Source organism: Tetrao urogallus, assembly GCF_951394365.1.
Source record: "Tetrao urogallus genome assembly, chromosome: 7".
Lineage (NCBI taxonomy): Eukaryota > Metazoa > Chordata > Aves > Galliformes > Phasianidae > Tetrao > Tetrao urogallus.
Genome location: NC_136820.1, coordinates 10,506,481 through 10,526,235, shown reverse-complemented (window position 1 = coordinate 10,526,235; position 19,755 = coordinate 10,506,481). Strand labels below are relative to the sequence as shown.

The 19,755-nt window shown below is 39.4% G+C and overlaps 1 protein-coding gene across 1 annotated transcript in view; it reads right to left on the bottom strand.

The window, feature by feature from the left end:
- Positions 1–384: 384 nt before the first annotated feature.
- CPNE4 (copine 4) overlaps positions 385–19,755 on the bottom strand; it is a gene marked incomplete at both ends in the record, with an annotated part of 177,015 nt that continues 157,644 nt past the window's right edge. Inside the window, 4 exons of the mRNA XM_079538280.1 lie at positions 385–516; positions 6,226–6,462; positions 8,621–8,754; positions 13,406–13,457. Of these exons, the coding sequence (XP_079394406.1) occupies positions 385–516; positions 6,226–6,462; positions 8,621–8,754; positions 13,406–13,457 (555 nt within the window). The remainder of the gene's footprint in view (positions 517–6,225; positions 6,463–8,620; positions 8,755–13,405; positions 13,458–19,755) is intronic.

Here is a 19,755-nt window from a genome sequence, read left to right as displayed (position 1 = left end):
AAAATGCTTTATAGTGTAAAGATAAGAAATTTAGCAAAATTTCAACAAACCTGTATAAAAAACAGATACAGATAACTTTTTATTTCAAGGAGACATGCTGTAATGGAAAGAGTTCACTCTTTTTTTCTGGACTTTTTTTCCTCATAAAAAGGTTTCAACAATAACACAGATTTAAGCCTTTGGGCTACACATGCAAAAAAAAAAAACAAAAACCCGAACAAACAAAAAAAAGAAGGTTATTTTAGTTAAAAATCACCAAAACGTGCTATTCTTTTTGTTTGTTTCATTTTTAAGTACAGTAGTTGTAGACAGTAGCATTTCTTTTTTTTTCTTTTTAATTTTTTTTTTAATTTTTTTTGATTTTGTAAAAGAGTGCAGGCAGGTTCATGGAGCTAGTGTCCTGGAAGACTCGTACTCTGAGACACATTTTGGTTTTATCCCTTTGCCATTGTAATAGTCCACGACTTGGTTTGGAACTTCAGCCAAAACGCTTTTTGCTAGAGCAGCTGGGGAGGCCTGCAGGAAATGGTAGAAAACACAAATGTTAACCTGTCTCTGTGCTATAAGGGCCACGGGTTTAGAGGCTTTGAAGCCACAAGATCAAGGCAAGACTTATGGTACAGAGTGGCACTATGAAATTCATTCTGTAGGTCAGCCTGGGCATGTACACAAGGCCACTTAGAAGTACGCCAAAGACAAGAGTGGTCTATATATTTTCAGATCCATTTGGACTCTTCTAAGCTCAAGGCTGAGGCAACTGTTGTCCTGAACTTCACTGTGTTCAGAGAGCACCATATCATGATGAAATCCTCTGCAAGGACTACATTCACCAGTACTCACTGAGGGACCCTGCAGAACTTCATGCTGAACGTAGGTGGACATCCATGTAATGGAAGGCCTTCATCACTACTCTGATCTTCAGCTGCTGGTGTTGTGTTTTAAGGGCTGGGGAAGTTTTTAATTCAAGTATATATATATATATATATATATATTTTTCCATTGGAACTAAATCATTGTCTGAAAATGTTTAATTCCCAGGTTTTGTGGAGGCTTTAAAGCTCTTCCTGCAACATTCAAGTGATGGGCATCACCCAGAAACAGGTCCTATAAGAAGTGACATCCCTGAGATGCAGAGGCAGCCGCTGGCTTTTGCCCTCTAGTGGCAACGGCAATTGCTGCCTTGCACCATGACAGTGCTCCTATGGGGCCTGTGGATGTTTTGTGGGCAACCATTAACCTGCACGTGCTACAGAGATTTTCTTCAGACCCTGTATCCATCACTGATAGAACTGGTGTCCTGTAGCCCAATGCAAACCAAAGGTACCCTCCTGCCCCGTGTTTTGGATTTGCTGTTTCTACGTATTCGGATCAAAGCTGACTCCAAATCCTGTGACTCAGCCTACCCCACTCTGCTCCCTATGAGCCTTCCTCAAAAATGCAGAAAAAAATGCAAATGCTTGAAGTTCAGTCTGAGGGGTTTAATCTGCTGTACTTATCTCCAGGTACAACACACTGCAGCTCAGTTGATCCAGGGGAACTCCTTAGCAGGTGGCTGGATCACATTTCTTTTTCTGCACGCCAAGCACTACTTCCCAAAGTAATGAACACGTCCCTTCTCCCTGTCTGTAATGCTTTCAGCTAGTATTCAAACCTGGCTTTTCACAAAGCAGTTGTACTCACTGACTTATTGCCCTGCTCTCTTTCATGAGGTAGGATTCTTATTTTTTCAGTCTTATATTTAGGCTTACATAGGATGTACACAGTAAATTATCCTCAGGCATGCTAACCCAGGGGTGTAGAAAACCCACGCGCATTAGAAATTCTACTATCAAATATTACAGTATAATAGTGCTAGAAGAAGTATAAATAAAACTATTTCTGTCTTTTGTATTTTGGTATTTTGAGTCACTTATGTGATTAGTAACGAATAAAATGAACCAGTATTTCCACAATGAGACATATTTGCCAAAATATCTGAGCGGGTGAAAGTCTGGAACAATTCTGCAGAAACAAAGTGGCAAAGCAGAACCCACACCTTGTGTGACAGCACAGCAGCTGTTCCCACATGTTACAAGGCAACAGGACTCGTTTGTTTTACCTCGTCTTTCACAGTTGCCCCGTTCTTGTCTAAATCTGTTCTCAGTGAAATCAGCAGAAAATGCTCCTTGGAGTCAGGCAAATGACTCTATGTTACTACTGAGAGTTACTGTTTTTTAAATCTCCCTCCAGTGCAGTAAGCTGCATGTACCTTAACTTGCCTCTATGCTATTTTGCTAGAAATACAACTGTACACAAAGGGTAAAACGGGGAGTGGGGGAAGCTGGGCCAGCACTGCAGGCACAGCTCCCCTCTGCTCTGTGCCTAAAGATGCTGGGCAGGGACATTTGCCACCAGCTTCTGTGGATCACACACATAGTCTGCATGTCTAAACATGGGACCAGCACTCATCTCTGTATCATTTTCCTGATGCTACTTGTCCCTCTACTGCTTATACCTCTCAGTGTGCATGAGAAGTGAGGAGCCTTCTGCTGAGGTTTAAGCTATTATGCCTGCTGTGCCCACAGGCCAACAGGCTACCTGTGCCTCACACATGTTGTCTGCATTGCTGCCTCACCATGGTGGTGATGCCCGTTTGTCCTGGGGCTCTTTTTACTAGGGAGCATCCCCAAACATGGTGAAGGGTGATTTCTTGCCAGTTCAGGCCACCTGTACATAAAGCACTGTTGTGTGGTGAAGCACTCTCACTTCAGGATGGTGCAAAGCAGCACTTGTGTAATTAAGAAACACCCAACTGCTTCCAAGCTAAAAACCAGTCCTGACTGCTGATTCCATTCTACAGCTTTACCATGCATAATCTTTAATTACAGTGCACAGTGCAAAACATTACTCTTTGGAGTGGTGAAGAACTATGCTTTCCCTACTTGTTTGTGATAGGTGTTATTAAGTTGCAGTTATTAAGCTTTGTAATTAAACACAATGCTAAGTGCAATACCATCTATTTGCTGCATCCAAGTTATGCACAGAAAATACATCATGCTTTTTAAACTCAGAAAAGTCAGCTCGTAGTATCACTGCGAATGGATTGAGGTGGAGCTGCAACTAGAGATTTGCTAGGAATCAATACAATTATGATTAATGCTTTACTGAAGTATTCTTGATACAGGACATCATGTAGGAGAAGATTAAACCCCAACAATAAAACTTTATATCTCTGGTCTTGAGCCAGTAAAACACCGAATGGGGCTATGAAGTTTATGGTATGTGAATAACTGTAACTAACTGACTTAAATGTATGTGCGAGTGCTGCCAAAGATCAGACCCCTCCCTTAAGTCAGAATCCCTCTCATTTGATAAGTTTATCTGTAGGTTATTTTTAGAATTCCCTTCTCCCTCATTTCGATTTTCTCATAGAGGCAGTTTTTGGGAATGTTGTTTTTCATCTCCTTCAATAGATATGAGATTCTGAGTTGCAGGCTGACCTGAGAATTGAAGCAATGAAAAAAATATTGTTTAGTCTGACTCAAAATGACTTTGGGTTTACTATTCTATCACAACAAAAATAATTGCTCACAAATAACATCCCATAACGTCCCTCCTTCCGTCAGCAGTACAGGCAATATGGATTCAGGCATAAATAAATGACTTAGTGGAAAAATCTACAAACCTTATAAAACTTGATATGTAGTCCTTCTAACGAAATTGTTCACTTTCTCTTTTCCCTACTTAAGAGTTGAACATACAAAGTAGCAGAACTAAACACAAGGTTAAAAAAAAAAAGACAAAAACTGACAAAAGAGATGAGATTTTTAATCAAACACATCTTTTCCCTAAAGCTGTAAAATGTAACATGTTGATTCACAGTAATTCTTGTATGTGATCAGAAGAGATCTGACAAACCCCATTTTGGGTTAAATCTGCATTTTCTGTGGGGGAAAAAAAAAATTCAAAACATCACAGTTATTTCTATTATCATAAATTATTCCACTAGTTGATGGAACAGGCACGGCCTTTTGTTCATGCTGAGGGTAAGTAAGAAAGATGGCTGTGAATATCAGTTTGTCCAGGGAGATATTATCTGGGGTGCTTTCACAACAAAGAAATTCAAGCAGTAGTGGCTGTTGTTATGGGCACTCATCCATTACACTGACATTTGTTGAAATGCTGAAAGATCATGATATACAGATTAAATATCAAGTTGTGTAAGATATATTGGCATTTGTGATATAGCAAACACATTATCTATCTCTAAAGCTATATTATCCCCATTACTGAGAGAAAGGGGGAAAAAAATATCTCTATTTAACGAGAGCGATGATTTTTTAAGATTGCTGTCCTTTCCCAATACTGGGGTAGTTAATCTACAACAGCTCAAAATAAGATGCACTCGCCATTTGATCAATGCTTGCAATTAAAATAACATTTAGAATCACTCAAAAGTTAACACAAGGCACAAAATATTCAGCGCCCAAGCTGAGCTGCAACCGTCAGCGTTAATCTATCCAATCAAGGGTGATTTCAACTTTGTTATAAAGACACAAAGTGAAACTAAATTTAACAAATGCAGCTGGATTTGCCAGTTCCTTGCAGAAACATTTTTTAATTGAAAGCAGGTCTAGCACCAGTCCATAAATAACTTGCCTCTTGACACTTTCACAATAGACTGGTACAGTACCACACGCTTGTGATTATCTGATGAAGGAGAACTGTGAACTGTGAGCAGGTCGTGCTCATACTTTGTTACAGCAGATACTTAATAGGTGGCTGAGCAGAGCTGTCAACACAAAATGTACGTCTCTACAATTCAGAGGCAAACCTGCCACCATTTAGCGTGGCCTAATAGCACAAAGTGAGGTTTGTCATCATACAAGGATACACTCTTTACATAATGGTAAAGGGAAAAAGGGAACAAGTCTTTCACTTATTTGTCAGTGGATTTAGTGAAAGTAAGAAGGGTGTCCACAGCTGTGACAAACATGGCAACAGTTTATTTTGAAGAGAGAAAAAGGAACAACTCTGGAGAAAAGAATAATAAAAATGAAGGTATTTGGGGAGTAACAAAAAGACCAGAAAAACAGTGTAAATCCATATGCAGACCAAAACCAACCCAGAACTGAAAACCTATGTGTGACAAATCCAGAACTAAGAGAATGAGAGCAGCTTGAGAAGGGCTCTTTCATGATGAAAGAGAAACAGGTACACTGTAGGGTAAACGAATTCTCTAATCTAATACCAAGGATATCCTTCTAGACTAAGGCGAGGAAAAAGTAGTAAGGAAAAATGATTAAATATCACAGAAGGAATGAGGGGAGGAGGGTAGAGAAAGATGGAAAAACAGGGGGGAAAAGAATGGAATTGGCATCACTGATGAACCGTGTCTATTCCATGTCTATTCCTGCCTCCATATAGAGAAAAGGACCCTGAAAGAACTGTCCCTTGGAGGAAAAGCTTCTGTGAGTGAACACTGCCTCTACTCAGGTGCTGAAAATGTCCCTGGGACAGATGCTGCAATGTCGACAGGTGACTGAGGAGGAAAGTACATGGGATTACTTCAAATGTGGCAAGTCAGCGCTGGGTCTGTCACCTCTCCTCCTCCAGTGTGTCTCCTGTACCGCACTGCGCTTCATGGGAACAGCTGGCTGAAGGCACAGGGAACTCTTAGTAGCAGCACTTTCTTGGCTGTGCTCTGGTACAGAACTAGAGGAAAGGTTTGCAGACAACCAGGATGCTCTGGGTGGATTGTTCTGTCTTTGAGAATTCAGGGATCTGAATGTCAATAAGTAAGCACCCTCCTGGGGGAAACCACTGACTGCAAATCTGCGGCTGTTTCATTTCTCTGTGGAAGTGAAGGGACAATGTGCATATATGGGAATGCCATATAATAGCCCTAGCAGAATGCATGAAAACAGAATGGAAAAAAGATTTCAGGGAAAATAAGACAGGGAGAAAAAGCAAACTAAAATCAGAGAGGAAGTGGACATCAGGATGGGCACCACAAGAAGCACAAGGATTTTCTCATCTCTTCTTTCCCAACTATGTCACTCATGAAGAACATTTCATTATGCATTTGTTTTTTATTTGTTTTGATTTCATTTCTGACACAATAATGCCACTGACACACTATATACTTTATAAACCGTTTTTCAACCAATGTTAAGCCTATCCCCTGGGACTACACTACATGTTTATACATTCACTCCAGCAGAACGGATGGAAAAGTCAGCTTACATGTTTGAAGTTCCTAAATGGCACAAACTGGACAATGTCTCGAAGCACAGGCTCGCCCTTGGGAGACCTCAGGATCCCATCATCACCATCCAGCATCTGCATGTCACTAAAATCGGCGTTTCCCACCCCGACGATGATGACTGACATGGGAAGGTGAGAGGCATGGACAATGGCCTCCCTGGTGTCAGCCATGTCTGTGATGACGCCATCCGTTAGAATGAGCAAGATGAAATATTGCTGAAGTTGTTGGATAAGAAGTAAAAACCATTAGTTCATCTCTCAAAGCCTTTTTTTTTTTCTGTATAAAATTCTTTCTGACAACTGTCAATCACAGATTTTTAAAAGAGAAAAGAGCCATTATAATGACGCAAATGTTAAGTGCATTTCCAATCCAAACCTCATCAGTTACTAACTTTTCTTCTGCTGCAGCTTGGCTGTAGTTTACATCAGTTCCTGGACCTGGAGGGAGCCAAAGGATGCACAGTGAAGGAAAGAGGGGTTCTAGCTACTAGGGCAGAGAGAGTAGGACTTTGGCTGGGAAGTCTGGAAGAGTCCCGATATCCTCACCAGCCTTATTTTCCATCTGCTGCACAGTCACTTTTGCTGACAGTTTCTGATTATTTTCTTCCCCTTGGGAACCAGTGGGAGGCAGAAAGGAAGGGGGTACTGAAGCATTACGAGCTTGTAGCAGAGGTGTCAGGGATGTTATGACAGCACTTTGCAGAGGAGGTTTGCTAACAGGCAAGTGGGATGGGTGCAGCCATCTGCAAATTGCAGGGTGACCCAATGGTACCTGTGGGAGAAGCACCCCACCATGGCAGGTCTGCTGTATTCTGCAGAGCGATGATGTCCCTGAGAAGAGGCAGGGCATGTGCAAAAAAGGAAAATATCCATTTTCAAACACTTTACATGCAGCCGTTAGGAGAGGTTTACTCATTCTCTAAAGGAGAGCAATTTTCTGTGCTTGTCATTTCTTTCCCAATAGTCCAGGGCTCTCTGGACTGGGATCAAATAGGCTACTACATCTTCACTTGGTAATGGGAAAAAGCAGCTCTCACATGGGTCTTTTATGAATAGCTAGGCAGCTGGAGCCATTTAACAAATGTGCATTAATAAGAGAATTGAACAGGTCATAGAATTTGGTCACTCTGCACAAGCAGTACCAACAGAAAACATCATTACAGTTTATTTATATACAGCTATGTAAACTCACACAGAGTTCTGTTCATCACCTCCCGCCATGAGTAAAACAAAATACACAGAGAGGTAACTTCATCTTGAAGAATCATGCTACAAGTTAATTTGATGTTCAAGCAAACAGAAAGCGGGGAAGCTTAGGTTTAGAAAAATGAAGCAATTTATTAAATGCTACATAATAGCTCAGAGACAACAGTGGGAACAGGATGAGCCACCTCGAGATTAGCTGGGTATGGAAATTCAAATACAGCAATTCACTACTGTAGGACTGATTCTAAATAGTATCAATACACTGCAAATTGTAATGAAGTGGCAATCATGAGCCCAGAGTCATGAAAAGAAATGTTTGGGAAATTCTGCCTTAACGGGAAAGCTCAGGGAAAGCTCCAAACTGGTAATGGGATGCATGTCAATGTGCATCTCTGTTCTGTTCCTATACATGAGCATTTTTCTGCTGCAGTATTTGAGTTATCTGTTACATCCCTGATTCCCACAGCACTGACTCCCACAGCACTGCTTTACATTTGTAGATGTTTCAAACCTACTTTCTCACACACTTTCTCTTGTTCTCTTAATCTCACTTTCTCCCATTCTGAAAAACAGGAAAAAAAGTAAGCCTAGACCATTTTGTAGAGGTATGTTACACACCATCCACGTTTAAGTCTTACAGCCCAATAAATCTGTCATGAATCTATCAGATGCAGGCTAACAGACTTGTCTCCTTATTTCCAAAGGGCACATAGTACTACATGTCCATAATAGTAAAATGAAAACTATTACTGTATCAGAGGAATGGTTGAGAAAAAAACATAACAAAACACCTAGCTGACAAAAATAGAAAGTTCCAGTACAGTCTCTGCAAGATACTTGAAAATAGGTAGTCTGTGTGGAGAAACATCTGAACTCATCTACTTGTATAATGAAAGTTAGGGCTGCATTTTTGTAACCCTAGTCCTGCCATTTATATTTCCTCTGTGAAGACATGAGTGTGTTACAGGAAACAGAACAGTGGGGTAAGAATTGGAATCATGACTACCAAAGATGTAAAGGTTAGATACACTGCTCCAGCTGCCACAGACTGAAAGTGACTTCTGTGCACGTAGTTGGTAAAAGCTGGTAAGGCATTATTAATACACACTGAAAGATCTTGTTGTGCTGGCCTACAAGACAGTGCAAGAACAAAGCATCATGCCCTTACCGAGGCTTCCTTGGTGTTGGTCTCCTCTGATGCTGATTTTGCCACCTTCTGGATAATGGGAGCAATGTTTGTTGGCCCGTAGAGCTGCAGCTTTGGAAGGCAGCTCTGATAAGCCTCCACAACACCTTGTATTCCTGGTAGGAAAAGCAAACGTGAGCACATAACCAATATCGTACTTGTTTAAAGTGTAAGTAAAAGGCAGGTTCTTAATGAGTAAATTCAAAATGTCACACAGTTAGTAGGCACTAACAATTTGAGATAATTTCTGAGAAGCTGCCTCTAGCTGCCTTGAACCTAGTTTGTAATAGGCAATTCATTATACCATGCTTCTTCCCAGCAGTGCTCAATGCCCATTTTCCAGGTATTAGCTTGCAGTGCCATAGGTTTCATTCTTCTCATTTCAAGGTGTAAGTGATTACTTGCTGATCACCAGCTAACATTCATGCTAAAAGGGTAGGCACAAATTAAAAGCCTTTCAACGCTTCTCCTTCCTTGTCTTCAGGTAGATATTTATTTCTGCTTATCATGGTAGTTACCAACAAACTTACCCTTTGCACTCACAATCTAGAGCTGTCAAAGAACTTAAACTCTTTGCAAATACCTAACTCCCTTGTGCTAGAAAAACACTTTTTCAGGGTGAATTTGCATAATTACTCACAGGTTGAATTCAGCTGTGACCAAAAACTGTGAAATCTTGGAATAAATAGAAGGATGCTTTCCAGTCTAAGAAAAATGAGCTTTAGTCAGTAAGTTTTGATGGAGAACTAGCTATTTATGGCTTTTTCATTTCAGGATATATAGCCAGACCAAGGAGAACAGACTTCTGCTGACACACTTGACAGATCACAGAATAAGAATTGGAGTTTTCAATCATTGAGAAGAAGCATTTCTTGAAGTGATGCACGTTAGCCTCCACAGACAGGATCCCAGCTTAACAGACGTAGAGGATTAGAGGTCTGAAGTTGGAAAGAAAATGACGGACTGAAGAGCTGTGAAAAGGGAGCTGAAGAAAGAAATGGCTTCGGTGAGCTCCTGAGCCAGTTGCGGTTTGCATCAAGACTGGCTCACTCATGAGATTTTACTCAGCCATGTTTACAGGATATAGGAGTGTGGATCTTTTACTAACAAATCAAAGGGAGCTGCAATAACTTAGCAATGATACACCTGAACCTCCTATGATGAAATGATTAGGAATATGGTCTTCTCTCTTTGTAGATAGTTACAAACACATTACTCCATTGCAATGCTCACAGATAAAAGGAAACTCTCCAATTATAGTTATGATTGTTTAAATGTAAAGGTACAAAATTTCCTTTGGTAATTCCAGTGACTAAACTATACTGCAAAATGGGTCCTTTGTTAACTCCCAATTTTAACTTCACTAAGTTTTCATTATATATACTTACAGATCTTGCACAAAGGCCTCATAAATTTTCTCTAAGATGCTGGCAAGTTACAATGTGATTTTAATTTTTACATTAAAATAGTATGAGATAAAGCTTGTCCCCTGTAGTCCAAATAGATCTAGCGTGGTTCATGTCAGGAGGCTGTTTTCATACTAGAAATAAACGTGTTCTAGAAACACATACTTTGTATATAGTCTAGGTTCAGTATCTTTCAGAAGTATCTGCCTTCCTCCTATATCTGAATCCAAAAGGATATGAGAGTGGTTTACCTTGTGGCTTACTTTTCTTGGACCCTTTCATTTTAGGCAAATCCAATAGTGTACGTTTCTTCACAATTCATCCCTTTACTTTTGTAATCAGAATCCATGTTCAATAGATCTAATGACATACAGTGTACGCATGTGCACATATGTGTGTAGAAGAATGCATGGACACGTAGAAACATTTATTCAGATTAGATGCTGTCATTTTCTTCCTCAAAAAATAAAGACTATAAGATATAAGATTATATGTAAATAAGTAAATACTAACTATAAGACTATAAACATATTATACTATAAATAGAATAAATAAACTAAACATAAAACTATAAACACTATTTTTTTCAGAATAGAAATGGTAATAGGGGAAAAATGTGCAAATATCTGTATTTTATGCATTCCATTGATCTTTATATCAAATATTTACAAGCAAGAAAACTGAAAATATGCATTTCTTTTGAATGTACAGGTATATCTACAAATGAGTCCAAACTGTTATTGCAGCCTGTATGGGCCTACTGCACTAGCCTTATCTCTACAGACATTAGGTGGGTTTGTTGGTTACAAAATCCACCTCCTTAACCATGCTGGTCACACTGCTTTTGAGTAAGCCCAGGATCCAGTCGGCTTTCTGGACTGCAAGCGTGCACTGTTGGCTCATGTTGAGCTTCTCACCCACTAACACTCCCAAGACCTTCTCCCCACACCTGCTCTCATCTATTCTCTGCCCTTACTGCATTTGTGTCTGGGTTTGCTCCAACCCAGATGTAGGGCCTTGCAGTTGGGCTTCCTGAGATTTGTACAAATGTGGCTCTTAAGCCCGCTAAGGTCCCTCAGGGGATTGGTGGACTGAATCTCAGGAAAGAATTCCTCTCATCTAGAATTAAAAATATACATTTTTTTCAGTTAGGTAGGATATGAGGGATTTACTGAAATAAGAAACACTCGATCCGTACGTTAATCATTCCTCTGCTCATTAAAGAGTTGACATTTTAGCACAATCCCTATTCAGTGTAGAGTGATGCGTAAACCACTTATGTGTCTGTAAAAGGTCACTACTTCCACAAGAAAGGGATTTCATTCCTCAAGAGCAAAGCAGACACATACTCTTTATATTGGTTCCAGTCTCTGCTTCTTGGTTTAAAGTGAAATATTATTCAGTAATTTTCCTGTGTTTTTATGGCAAGTATGCTAAATATTACAAGGTAAAATAGTGTGGTGATTAAGCATTTTATCTCCCTCTCACTCTCGGGCCAAAGAGTATCTTCTTCTCACATGACAGGTTGGTGTTACTGCAGCCTGTGCCACCTAATGCAGTGTGGGCATCTACAGAAGTCAGAGAAACACCACAGAACAATTGGCTGTGGGAACTGATCAAGCATTCATTACAGGCAGATGATAAGCAAGCTGCAGCAGATGATTAAACAACACGTTTTCTGGTCTGTCTTGTTTTCTTGCTTTCATCCAGATGGACATTATTTTAAATGGTACACAGAAGAGCCTTTTATATCTTGTAGATGTGTGTACAAATGCTCTGAACTTCCCTCCCTGGCCCTCCTCCATGCTATGACCGACTGGTTGCAGCTTCTTAGCTCTACACCTTTTAGATGATGGATTAACTTCTCAGCTGACTCTTATTCAAAGCACATATAACAACTCAATACATAACAAAGAATAAGTTACATAAAGCTTGGGCAAAGATCATTGAGCAGCTTCTTCCTTTTTTTAATCTCCTCTCATTTTCACTGCTGCATTTCCTTTTCTACACATAGAACGAATAGTAACTTCTTTAACTGAAGGTTTGGCTGTCCAATCTCTGACTTGCTGTTAGCACATAGGTGTGACAGCCTTTTCAAATACTATAAACATCATTCAGTCAATGCACGTAACTGTATAGCAATGTCAGCATGACAGAAGTATTAGCCTTGGACTCAACAGAGGCAAAAAGGAGGTGGAGTGCACATAAAAATGCCCAAATACTTTTCAAGCACCTGACCTACTGAAGCTGGAGTAGGCCAAAAATTCAAGTGTGCTGACAAAGCTGGAATGCCTACTGCACCAAAAAGACAGGTCTCTCATTTAAGATGCACAAAATCTGAAAATTTTTAATGATGTCTTTTTTTTTTTTTTTTTTTTGGTCAAACTGCTTAACCTCTCTTCTTTTCCTCACTTTATTCCCTGGCATCTTAATCTTCATCACGAACATATTCTGCAGACCATGCCAGAAAGAAAGCCACTAATAAGTCTGAGAAGGATTGAAAGGAACAGCTAAAAAATTTGAATGAGAAGTGCATTTTGAAATACCTGTTTTAGTGTTTCGAAGGTAGCAAAGAATAAGGGAGAACAAAAAACTTGTGCGTTTTAGACAGCAATGATCATCTGACCAAGACTTTCAAACATGTGTACGTCTAATATTACTTGTTTTTTCCTGTTATCCTCACTTTTTACAAATGGTGAGTATTGTGGCAGGAGGTTCTACAGACAGCATCAATAACCACAGACTTCATATGAAAACATATGATGTACAGCAAAATCTGCTACACTAATCTACCCTCTGAATACTGAAGATTAGTGATTACTGCTAGAACACACCAATCACCTATGCTGTGTTAAAACAGTTGTCTGCTGCATTTGCTGTCATGAAACCATGCTTCCTTCTCTCACACTCATCCTCAGCTGCTGCTCTGACTCTGGTGCTGGGCTGACTTGCAGTAGCTTACTGTTGCTACAGGTCTTGCCAAACAACTGGCAGTAAACAGAGGGAGTCCGACTACAGAGGTGCACAGCATGCCTTGCCTTTCACTTCTTGCTCCTCTAATGCTGCACAAACTGTGCTGCTGTAGATCCAAAAGGAACACAGAAAACATGGCTTTACTTTTCAGCAACGTGTAGCGATTCAGGGATGTGCAGTGCTAAGCATCCAACACTGTGTACTTTCAATGGGACCTATCTTTTAGGCCATTAATGTGTGGCACTTGCTAAGGCTCTTTAAATCTGTTAGGTTTCAGAACTGCTTTCTTCAAGAAACACTTTGAAAAGTGTTCAGGGGATACGATAAAAAATAGAAGCAGATTTTGTCACAGCAGAAATACAGCAGTAAGTTTGTCCTGATGTGTTACCTGCACATTCTGGGTTGTCTTCATTGAAATTGATTGCAAAATCATGGGAGACCTGCAGATAAATGGAAAGAAGAGAAAACTGTAGTTGGAAAAATTATTCAAAGAGAACTCACAATTAAACACCCTTTACATTCTTTTTGCATTAAACCAGAGATCTTTCAAGCTTTTAGCGTAAAGTTTGAAATACAGTCCCAGATGGAACTCCATGTGAAAACAAAGTACCACAACTGGAATCAAACTTGAAAATAACAATAAAAAACAGGAAAAAAGAACACAAAGAAAAAACACACAAGCACATGAGAAATCACATCAATACGGCATCAGCACTGGGCTACCAATGGCAGCGACAGAAGAGGGACCCGCTGCTGAGGTGGGATGTAAATGCAAGCTCTCTCACTTCTTAGTGTACAGATCACAGGAGAGCTAAAGAAGGTCCTGTCACAGCACATGCTCTGCCCTGTTCTGAATCTTCCACACACATGTGAACAGTTTCTCATTTGAAGGCCACAGGCTTACTGAGAAAATAATTTATTCTCCAAGAGATCAAAGAAGTCCCTTGGAACCACTGTGAGATAATAATGTAAGAAATGCAAGAAGTCTAAGTTGGTTATGAAATTAGAGTAATTGGAGGAGAAATCAGAAAAATAAGGAAAAAGTTTTCCCTCAAGTTTAGTAAATATCCCACTTTCTCACTCTTCAAATATGTCTGTAATGAAATACCACCGAGCTATTTTCTAAGATACATCACTGTGAATACAAAAATGTTGCTGATTTTCTAAGAAAACAGTATATTGTTATCTTTAGTGGTTTGGGAAAATAATACAAGACTTCTGAATGCATAAATAATGGAAGACAACGTAAGTTTCAGTTTCCAGGCTTCTTAAATGTCTGTCAATTAGAGATCTGCAACCACAGCACTGATGTACTGGGACTGAAATTTTCCTCAGATGCTCTTTTCTAATTTTCTCGTTTGCTCTTGTCTGATTTGCTCCCCAGATTCCTTTTTGCACCATTCCTTGATGTCTGAGGCTTGATTTCTCACGATCTCTTCAGCTCAGACTCAGAATTCTCCTTCAACTGTCTGGAATGAAGTCCAATTTTTGTTTCTATATACAACATATTGATACATATTTTGGTTTGCAAAAAATGCACACGGCTGAGATGTAAGCAGGCAATTTCTAATTTGAGCTCAGGTATACCACTGCAGAGTAAAGGGAACATTTATATGTCTAACACAATTACACATCTTTAAGACTTTTAGATATCTGTAAGACATTTGGAAGTGCCAGCACTCTTAGGCATATGGAAAGCAACCTGTTTACTTCCTGTGCAATGGGACATGGATTATTTGCAGGAAGATTTATTTGTTGAATGCCACTGTTTTACCTCCTAGTTTAGATGACTTCCATTTATACGCTACAGATAGCACAGAAAATGGTCAGTGAATAGATGTTACACATCAATTGTTTCCAGTCCTTCTTATTTTGTCTCATAGGATTCCTTAGATCCAGCTAACTTAAATCAGTCTAATCTTCTCCAGTGTGCAACGTCAAATGTCTCTCTAGCTGGAACTAAGCAGAAGCTTTGTCATCACTAAAATATTTGTCCTGCACATTTTTCCTATCATATGCTGGTTTTGCTCACCATGATGATGCTCACCATTATTTATTAAAAGGTTAAATGAAGCGTGACCTCTACTACGATGGGAGAAAATTCAAGGACTAAAGCAAGAACTCACTGAAGAGCATTCAGGCAGCTCAGCCCTAGCCAGGAATTTATTATGTCTACAACAAGCATCAGCTGTCTCATTCAAAGGGTTTTAAATGGGCCATTCAGGCTTCTTGGCCATAGAAGATAATGCAGAGAGCCACTATGCATGCTTCTCACTAAGAAGGCACAGGAGAGCAGGGCTGTCAGATATGCTTCAGAGGTGCTCCAGAGCATTTCCGTCTGGCTTGCTCTTGCATGTCTCCCAGCACAACTTGCCCAGCTGGTATCTGCCAGTCTCATGACCAGCTGCAGGCCAAAGGTAATTGCAGCTGTCAAGAATGGCTATGTGAGTTTTCACTCACAGATGATTTTTCTGTTGTTGAATTGCCTTCCTTTTCCTTTAGGCTTTCTGTATTTTATACTACCTGCATTTCAATAGCAAGTGATGCACATATATATATTGCAGGCTTATCCTTCCAATGCTGTGCTTCTTCAGAGATTTTATTTCTTTATTCTTAATGCATTTCAAATTACAGGACAAGAAGCACCACAATTCTTTTCCAGAGCTATAAATACATTATTTAATTCACACTATGCAAGCATGGGCTAGACATTTTTGTTGCTATACAGTTTCAGGATCACACAATACAAACAATTTATCTGGTTCATAGCTATGGCACCCAGCCTATTATTTAAGAAGAACAGGCAACAGTCTGGGCCAATAAGAAAGCATTAGTCTAGAAAGTGTGCAAAATGTTCCAAGAAATAATACTGTCTGAGCAATGGCTGCTATTCTCCTACAGCTAGGGGACCTCATACACTGTCATCCTCATTCACCAAGACCAGTGTTACAATTTACCCTGAAGGCAGGACAAGAAACACAATGACTAAAGAAGCATATGGTTGTTTTCTATGCTTTCTTAAAGATATATCAGAATATAAACAAGATATAAGAATAACGTGAAGGAGAGAAACTCATTAGGCAGCTCAGGGATGGTTCACAAACAGGAAATCATTACTCAATGCCAACCAATAGCAGATCTTTTTGAAGCAGTTTCTCCATATGTCCAGAACTCATTCTCCCCCTATTTTAAAATTCAGTTAAGCATGCAAGGCTTCTGAGGATGAAAGGCAAACCATAGTGATGTCAGATGGCCCAAAGCCAATATAATAAACGGCATCTTTCTGACACTGAATGATACAGCCCTTATGCACTCCTAGAACTGATATGCTAATGGAGAAAAGGAGGAAAAAGAGTGAACATCAAAGATGCTGAAGACTGGGATATCCTTAGGGGAAACATAACAAGACACCTGGCTGTTCAGAAGCAGGCTTGCTTATATATAATCTATTAATGTAATTTGTATGATGGTCAAGTTAAGAGTCAGGAAATTCTGGAATACCTCACATCATACAAGCATAGAATTATTGCTTTATGTCATTATATGGAACAGAGAAATTTGCAAAGAATTGCAGGCCTTGTTTGCAGTGAAATTCAGCCCCACAATAAGGAAAGTCCATGTAGAACTGAGATTGTGTTCACACATCCTGGATTAAGTTTCAAATAATTAGCTGACCCCTCTGCTCAGCCCTCCTGCTCTCTTAAAACCAATCCATAAAGGGAATGGAGAGAAAAACTGAGGACTGCAGAGCTGATTAAGCCTGGCATTATCATGCAGCACAGAGCACCGCTCAAAGCCTCCAAGTAAGGAACCTACTTACACTTGGCTGTGTATTAATCTGTTCTCTCTACAGGACTCCAAATAAATTATTTAGCAGACAGCTCATAGAGATGGGATTATTAAAACACAGCTTTCCAGGAACTTCCTGTACCAGGCACAATTTTTTTTTCTCAGGTAATTCCTTCAAGGTTTTTAACAAGAGAAATATGCAGAGTAGCTCTAGGGATCTGCAAGTACACCATCAAGTCCATTACAACAACAGCACTTCTGTGGATACATCATCTACATAAGCAGTCTAGAATATTTTTGCCGATGCACATTATAGTACAGTTTGTTTTTACCACCATACAATGCTTCCATTGCCTGTACATATGCAAAGACAAGCACACAGAAAGGCAGTTGTCAACTAGCATGACAGTGTCCATGAGATGGTATCTTGCAAGAGTCATAAACATACTTCCACACATGTAAGAGAATTTTAGTAGAAAAGTCACCTAGATTTAACATAGCTAGAAACTTATTTCCTTAATCTGAGATTAATGAAATTCACTTTCACAAATCAATCTCAAAATACCCAAAAAACCCCTACCTTGGAATCTGCCAAATAAAACAACCATGAAAGTTGGAAGGCAAACTGCCTTATACAAAGGCATTTTAACTTGAATCGAAATGTGTTGTCCGATTTTAGCCTCCGCATTTTCTGAAATCCATTTTTACTGTATCTGAACTTCCACATTTGATGCAACAAGCTGTTTTGACTTAGAAAACAGATGTTTTCCATTCATTTTGCAAATGCTGAAATTGGATTCCTCAATTCTTTTAAAAATTAGCAATCTTTTTTTCTTTTATTTTTTTTTCCCAGAGGTTGTTAAGCTCATTTAAATTTGCCTCCTTGTCCCAGGGAGTTCAAACTTTGCAGAAACCTCTACAGTGACGATACTGCGACTACGTGACAAACAAGTGACAAATCCAGTCATGTTTAGAAACTCCTTCTTATTCATTCAAATAAAGACAGTAAAAAATCTACGAACAGACAGATATGCACAAAAGCATAAATCTTGAGAGGCACAATGTTGAACACTTACCTGTGAGTAAATTGAAAATGATTAAGCCACTACAAGTCCTCAAATTAAATACTGAATGTCTGCATATTTTGCAAAAGCTTAAGACACTAACTAATTTAAAGAACTACTGCTCAGAAGGTATTATTTTCTCAGTGTTCATTAATTAAATAGTTTGGTAGCTGGACAGCTTGTGTCTCTGGCTAAGATCACAGTGTAGACATTTCTGCTTGGCAATGCTTGCCCATCTATTCCTTTTGTACATGATTGTTCATCTCCCATGCCTAAATCCAGGTCCCATGGTGAAGGTGACAAATCCTGTTTTTTTCCATTGGTCTGTTACACATCCTTTTACAATCTATCTTTTTTAAAAAAGTTTTGCACATATTTTTGCTCTCTGAAATGCAGGTGTAATTGTCAGGTCTTGGGGAAAAAAGATCATATTGCTGAACACTAGATGAAGTACCTCTAGACTGATGAGGAATGTTTTATATGGCACGTTTTGCTTCCTTCACTACTACAGATTCCTTACGCCACTAAGAAACTGCTGTTTTTTTCTGCTAACAGCTGATATGTTTCATTTGGAGCTGAAATGAGGGAAAATAAAATCATTGTGACATAACAGTGTGCTTTTGAAATAGAAATTCTGCAGAAAAAATATATAAAATATATTTTTAAAGAGGTTCACCCTGAGGAGATTCGTGAGAAGCCAGCAAAGATGAATGCTGTCGCTGTTCTGAAGTGCTAATGTAAAGAGAGGTGTATTTTTCTATGGGAAACAATGCTTGGCATAGTAAACATTGCACTTACTGTAACATTTAAAAGGATGTGAGGAGCTGGAATCTTACTAAATGGACAGGTGGATGCTACCCTCCAGCATCCATCCCAAGCTAATGGAAGCAACCTAAGAGAGTATGAAATGGAGGCAGTGGTTTGACATAACATCACAAAATGACACCTGTTTCCCACATGATCTAGTGCACCCAAGAAACCTTGCCAAAAAATGCAGAGCTTATGCCCATCTTGAAAGTAGTGGCCTTCAGCTGGTCCTAAACAGCACAGTGGAGACTCATTACCTTTGGTTTATGCTGAATAGTGAGTTACAGTCCCCATTTTCCTACAGCTTGTAACTGAGCATGATGTAAATTAGGTCTGAATCCACTGTGTCCACTTTGGTCACTGTTTTTATCAGGCTGCCTTTCTCTGGCCTCCCATTACTGTGTTATTGCCATGCATAGATTGGTCAGCTTTCATTTAGCTGACTTCTATGGAAGCTGCTTTGTCTTACATTTACTGCTGTATGGAGGCTCTCATGGTTACTTAGAAACCCTTGGTAGTGGGAGTCATTTCTTCCACAGGCCTAGCAACTTGTCATCTACCGGAAGAAATAAAAGATAGCAGCTGCTGGTGTGCAGAGACCAACGTGCTATAGGCGGGTCAGATTATCTAATTAGGATTGGAGGCTCAACTGCATTCTAAATTAAAATGAAAAGCAGATTTATCCACATGATGGAGACAACATTTAGACTTTCTCATGATGACTCAATCGAGATTTGAAGATGTGATTTACCACAGTTCTGACACTGCTGTTCTTTAATATATGTATGACTTGAATTAATTTTGACCACAAGTACCAAAAGATTATTTGAATAGTCTGAGATCCACACTACTGCCATGGTGTCTTTAGTGTTACCATATTTTTGCAGGAGAAGAGAACTTTCAATAAACAAGGTGTGAGCACTCTTGTTTCTTCTTTGTTACTTTCAATTATAACCATTTCTTCATTGTTTCCTATGCATCTTGGCTGTATTCCATGTAAAACACTAATCGTTGTTGGCTTTAAATTAAATTTATGATACCAGTGTAGACTAAATTACTGAAGGATCTTCAGGATTAT